Source organism: Aplysia californica, unplaced genomic scaffold (assembly GCF_000002075.1).
Source record: "Aplysia californica isolate F4 #8 unplaced genomic scaffold, AplCal3.0 scaffold00338, whole genome shotgun sequence".
NCBI classification, from domain to species: Eukaryota; Metazoa; Mollusca; class Gastropoda; order Aplysiida; family Aplysiidae; genus Aplysia; species Aplysia californica.
The window spans coordinates 178,865-185,475 of record NW_004797608.1 but is presented as its reverse complement, the minus strand read 5'-3'; the positions used below and the strand labels follow the sequence as shown (position 1 = coordinate 185,475).

General features: G+C 42.7%; 1 protein-coding gene across 6 annotated transcripts in view; it reads left to right on the top strand.

Annotated features, from left to right (window-relative positions):
• Positions 1-6,611, top strand: part of LOC101848055 (collagen alpha-1(XXIII) chain) — a gene marked incomplete at its 5' end in the record, with an annotated part of 76,817 nt that overhangs the window by 19,261 nt on the left and 50,945 nt on the right. For 5 of the 6 annotated variants that reach the window (XM_035970918.1, XM_035970916.1, XM_013085041.2 and 2 more), the window contains 1 exon segment: positions 84-254. In XM_035970918.1, the coding sequence (XP_035826811.1) occupies positions 84-254 (171 nt within the window). 6 annotated transcript variants of the gene reach the window in all.

Below are 6,611 nucleotides of genomic sequence, written 5' to 3'. Positions count from 1 at the left end.
TCTCTCACTGTCCCTCCTCTCCCCCCGGCTCCCCTCTCCAACCATCTTGTTGACCCACCCGCTTCCCCCTCGCATACTACCAGGGCTCCAAAGGAGAGTTAGGGATCCCAGGGATGCCTGGCATGCCTGGTCGACTGGGGCGACAGGGCCCCCTGGGGCCTCAGGGAACCCCCGGGGAGAAGGGAGACACGGTGTTCAACGGCCGCCCTGGCCCTAGAGGGTACCCCGGCTTACCAGGTCCTTCGGGGCCCAGAGTGAGTGAATAGTCGAAGAGAGACAACTCTTGAATTACTTTTTGAGCATTGCTACTTTTTCTTAGTTATTTCCCTTTACTCTGATAGGCATGACTTGATTGTTTCCCCTTGCTGCTTCGATTTCTCTCTTGTCCAGTTGGACAATTTACTTCCCTTCATTTCTAGCTGCCCAATATCTCTACATAATGATATCTAGGTTTTATTATGTTAATTTTCTTGCATCGTAGAGAACAATTCGGCACTAATATAATCAAAGGTAATAAGATCAAAGTCACTGTTAATGAGATCAAAGTCACATGACAAGTCAGAGCAAAGGACTTTCGCGCAGTTAGCTCATCGTACCAGCAAGAAAATTGTTCTGATTCCCTCCCCTAACCCGCGCCTCTGTCACCATATAAGGACACAGAAGCCCCGCCCCTTTCACGAGGAGCGAAGGTCACGTGGTGTGGTCAGTGGAAGGGCTCGTGCATGTGATTGATGATTCCCTGTACACTCCTCTAACCGTCACAATAATCCCCTGTCTGTCTGTCTGTCCGTTTGTTTGTGTGTTCGTCTGTGTGTCCCTCTCGCATGTTCTCTGGCACAACGGCAAATGACCTGTCCTGTTTGGTGCATTCTCATCGAAGCTCTGGTCACCGTGTACTAAACCACTCATCAAAGAAAACAACAATTATACTGTGATCATGATTATTATTACCCTATATCGTATGGAACCTTTACCATATATTTTGTACACATGTGTGCTGGTGTGAGTTTATTTTTTAACCCTTGCATCATTCACTTTGTATATCGACCAGTGCATCGTACGCTTTGTATTCGATATAATATTATTATTATCATCGTCTTTCTCTTTTTCAAAACCATGGGCTCTTTTAAACACTGTTGGTTATTCTGTATACTCTTGGGACTACAGTAAAGAATATAGTGTCCCAAGGACTTTATTAAATCCATGGCTTATCGAACAGCACCTACCTGTCTTAATTTCCAGAAAATCAAAATACTTGCGATCTCAAATTCAGTGTCGTTTGTTTCAACTAGAAACTGACACATTTTTATGACTTACCTCCCTTACCCCGTGCTCTCTGGTCAGGACTCTTGTTCTGATAGTTCCCAACTGCTAGAACTGTCTTGTTCCTGTAATATGTTGAAAGTAAAATGTTGAAACTTTATGAGAGCTTACGATGAACTTCAACCTGGACAATTAACTTTGCATCGAAAACTTTCCCTGGGGAGAGTGAAAGGACTAAGTACAAAAAATTGAAGTCCCACTTTGGACAATATGCGTCACGTCCGTACTTTTTCCAAAGATTGAGCAGACACACTGGAGTTGACTGACAGGCTAAAGGATTAACAAGTCATGGAATCCCCTCTTTGAAAGAGACACCTAACTATAAATGATTGATTGTAAATTTTATTACTTTTTGAAACTCTCAAGACAAACAGACAACCCCTTGAAAGGCCACTTACATAAATAAGGATTGACTGCCTCCCTCTGCCATGATTCCGTTTTAATGTCGGCCAGTTCCCTTCTCTCATCGCCGTGTACCGGTATGCTGGTCAGGCTAATTTCCTTTACCTGGGTCATTTTCCCCCTTGTCCATGTGTTTGGTAATTGACCAAATTAGTGCCTTGCCAGAAGTAAGTTTCAAAACTTAAGTCAGTGCAAGGATTATGTTGAAACAGTGACAAATTACATCGAAAGGGTTGTCAATTTTTATCAGAAAACACAATTCTTTTGTGGAACAGGGGTGGTTCTCGTTGTTTCTTTAAAGAGTTCGATGACGGACCTGTCCTAGAAAACTCACATTTCAGCTCCCAGAAATACAGATTATCCTAATATATAAGTTAACTATTCATAGAGATGCCGGTTATGACAGGTGTGAGCTGTTTCAACAACCAAGTATGTGTGAGCGTTGCTTGAACTACATCACATTATAAATGTACAATGTGTTTTATGTAACCGTTTGCGGTGTGTTATATGGATGTTCTGTTACTACAGGTTGTAGTAAGATGTAATGCTGCAGTTGTCTACATTTTACGTACGTGATAAGATTGTGTGTGGGTGAGTGGGTGAAATCCTGACTAGGGGGTAGGTTGTAAGTTCTGAAGGAATACAGAAGAAGGAAGCCTGTATTTCTTTTGGATCACAAACATCGATGTGAGCAGCCAAGACAGCTGCCAGACTACAGTCAGACGATGAACAGATGGAATAACCCTGGCATCTGCTGTCCGTCTAGTCAGGATCACGGAGTTGCCATATCGCCTCACTCTCTATCTGTGAGGTTAACGTTTCTAGTCTAGTCAGGATGACGATGTCGCCATTTATCGCAGCCCGCTCTATCTCTGTCTAGTCAGGGTGCCAGTTTTTGCCATATCGCCACACTCTCTAACTCTGCGAGGCTAACGGTTCTGTCCCCAGGGTCGTAAAGGCGCCAAAGGACAGCGCGGGCTGGGCTATGAGGCTGGCGGGGACTTCCCCACTGGTTTCATCCAGGGTCCGCCGGGTTTGCCAGGAGCCCCGGGTCGCCCAGGGAGGAAGGTGAGACGGTCAGGGCCAGACTGACCGCCAACTGTCGCCTCACGCCACCTGCTTCTGTGAACGCGTCGTGTTTTTGTTGCGTGACTACTGCTGTGTCAAACCTATGAGTCGTTGATTTAGCGCAGACATTACTGATGTGTGTCCATGCCCCCGCTGTGTGGAGTCGGAGTAAGAACTTGGGATACACGAGCGAGCTTCTGAACGTTTTGTTCGGAATACTTTGGAGTAGGGCCAATTTCCGAGGACACTAACAACCTGAAACTAATAAGAAAATTAGGTCTATCAAAAACAATGAACCATCTTCGGAAGAAAATTAAGTTACAGGTTTTGTATGTTCCCATCCATATAGGGGGGTTTGCTCTACTTAATTGAAAACCATTAATTTTTGTCTTAACTAGTAACTCAGTGTCCTATTGAACTATTAGACTTGCAATATCTCAAAGATGGAGTCCTCTTTTTTGGATTGACTGATGTATCCTAAGTTCGTACTTTTGCTTTCGCATATTATTATTATTACCCAGAGCTTTTGCTGCAGTCACAGTGCTTTTGAAGCTTGAATCTGTAAAGACCTGAGAAGATTTGTTTATATCTTTTCGTAAAACTGTATCAATGAAAATATTGTCCAATAATGTTAAATGACCCCTGCTTAATTTGCTCTCTCACTCTGCTTGCTGACTGCAGCAAGGGTTCCCACTAACCTGCTTGCTATAACACCAAGTGTCGAGCTGGCAAACCACGGGGATGTCGCCATGATTGTCTACTTTGGGAAACGTTTCTCTACAGCACTTGTCCGTCTTTATCCAACTTCTCGCTCAAAAGAGTTCTCAAACGAAAGCAACCGCGAACAGGGCACTTGTGACTGCAGCAACGGTTTTCTTTGTCGTCCAAACATCAGTGACGCCATCTTAACCTTCTCTTGCCTTTCAGAAAACTGTGTGGTGATTGCCTCTGGTCAAGAAGGATAGCTCTGTCTTTTTCTGTCTTGTTTTCTTGCCAGTCAACGACGGTGCGACCAATTTGTGAATTTGTGGTGAAATACTGAACATACAAGTGGCCATACAAAGTCTGTGTTTCAGACCATTTTTTTAAATATCGTGGTTTTAAATCCTCTGTGGTCGATTCTAGTTCTTTCAGGAATTGTCAGGAACCGTTCTGGTAAGAATTTCAATACTCCAGGTTTCAATTTTTGACTGAGTGTCCGAAGTGTTTGGATTGAGAAACGAAAATAAAATATTTAAAGTGGCCTTCACCTTTGTCTTCGCCTATTCTGAAGTCAAGCTGACCGTTGAGGCACCACAGCAGATTTGGCAACCAGCTTGCTCCGCTCCTTTCGGTTCTCAGTTTTCTGTAATAAGATGTTGCAGTCACGGACAGTCCATTCTTCGATGTTGTTCTCAACACTAGAAGTAACGGTTGTCAGCTCTTTGATGTTTGTCCTCTGTAGTTAAAATAACGGTTGTCCACCCTTGTCTCTCACCAAGCGGCGTCGCACGTGCATCGTGGAGGTGAAGGACATCAGTACCATAAAGAGGAAGAAGTCACGTCGATCTCAGCGAAACCTCCAAGACTGCAGGGTGGTCTGGGAGGTATACTTCCGTCATTTCACTTCTTGTGTCGTGTCGCTTTCTCTATCTATGGAACATGTGTGTACAGTACTCTCTTCCTCAGTCGGCATGTCAGTTTTGTGGGTTTTTATTTTTTGATACTTGGAATACTGCCCCAGAATGTTTAAAAATTAAAGCAAACTTAAACAAGGCTATTCAAAATTTGCAGTTAGATAATGAGACCTAAATTGCTTTTGAAAAAAATAAACTGATTCTAGTCTGTGGCGTGAAGCTTTCCTTTACAACAAACTGACGAAAGCTAGTTCTAACGCTCGTAGTCCACTTGGCACGACAATTATGTAACGTTTCAGAGTCCCCACTTTGTGGGTGTTTCCCCTCGACGTGAAAATCTTTTCAGCTGTATTTAAATGACTATGAATGTCTGGGCTTGCCCATGTAAGATATTTGCCCATACAGTTCCTTAAATGCTTGTGAAAATACAGTAAAAGTAAGAAAGTTCTATAAGATGATATTACATTTAATCCTAAGTTCGTTTAAGGTTTAACGTTGTAGTATAGAATATTATCTTGACACGTACAATCTATTTTATTCGAAAGCTGTACTAGAAAAAGAAGCAGCAAAAAGAAAAAGAAGACTAACCACCAAATAAATAAACAAACAAAACCAAAGTAAGCCAAAAAATAACTCGGAAGGACGTCTTTATTCTGAGACTTTTGCCAGTTCGATATTTGTTCGCTGTGTGTAGCATTCCTTTAGCCACCCACTGTGCTTTCTCTGTTGTCTGTTCACCGTCTTGTTTACATTTTTGTTATTGTTCGTAGAACCGTCAGGATTGAGTTTCATGGTTTCTCATTTCTCCAGGCACCTTTGGGCAGGAACAGACCATGATCTACCTTCATCGGATCTTCACAGATTATGTGGTTGTGAAATAGTGCGTTGTTTCTTGCTTCACTTTTTATTTTTCAAAGGTTCATTGACGGGACAGACTCCGGACCAGTAGTACTCATACCTTCATATCTCTGTCTCTTTGTCTCTGTCTGTCTGTCTGTCTGTCTGTCAGTCTCTCTCTCTCCTACTCTCTCTGTGTCTTTGTCTCTCTCTCTGTCTGTCTCTCTGTCTTTGTCTCTGTCTCTGTCTCTGTCTCTCTCTCTGTCTCTGTCTCTGTCTCTGTCTCTCTGTCTCTCTGTCTCTCTGTCTCTCTGTCTCTCTGTCTCTCTCTCTCTCTCTCTATCTCTCTCTCTCTCTCCCTCCCACTTTTTGTCTCCCCCTATCTTTTTATCCTCTCTCTCTTCCCTTCCCCTCCTCTCTCTCTCTCTTTCTCTCTCTCTCTCTCTCTCTCTCTCTCTCTCTCTCTCTCTCTCTCCCCGACTCTTCCTTTTTTTACCAACAACTTTTAACCCATGTTATTGACTCAAGCATTGCCCCAGAAACAGACTAATGAGTTAACCCTTCACAGCCAAGCCTGTCCTGTTCTACAACTCTCCCGAAGACCCCAAGACAGTCTCAGACCAGGCAGTCAAAACTGTCTGTTCTAGTCTTCGCAGCGTGCCACGGGCTTCAACAAGTTAACTAACACGATATAATAATATTTCTCGTGTCTTGTGTAGCATTTATTCCCTGCTTTCCCAAGAATTCACCAGTCGATTTTTCCCAACAGTGCCCGGGTATGTTGGAGCAGTACCACGACTACCGCACTGCACTATTGAAATTGCAGGAAGAATTTCTTCAATGTACTTGTACATTATAGTATTTATGCATGCAACGCTTACGTGAACACATGTTTTTTTTAAATGTTTTTTTTAATGTTTTGATGTTTTTTAGTTTTGGTTTTGGGTTGTTGTTGTTTCTTTGTTGGTTTTGTTTTTTTGGGAGTTTTTTTTTTTTTTTTTTTTTTTTTTTTGGTTTTTTTTTTTTTTGGGGGGGGGGGGGGTTCTTGTGTTTTTCACCTCTGTCCCCATGTACATTTATATCAAATGATTGTTGACCTTTACACTCTCGTCCATATGATGAAATTTCTGCCCTGAACTCTTGTGAGGTTTTATTTTCAGTTGGATCTGTGTTTCAGGCAACCATTCTGAAATGCCAGCTGTTCTGGTTGTTTCGTGTGAACTTCTTGTTTGTGATTATGCATGTATTTGTCTGTGGATACTTGTGTGTATGTGCATGTGTATGTGTGTGTGTGTGTGTGCGTGTGTGTGTATGTGTGTGTATGTGTGTATGTGTGCGTGTGATTTTGTATGTATTACTGCTCGT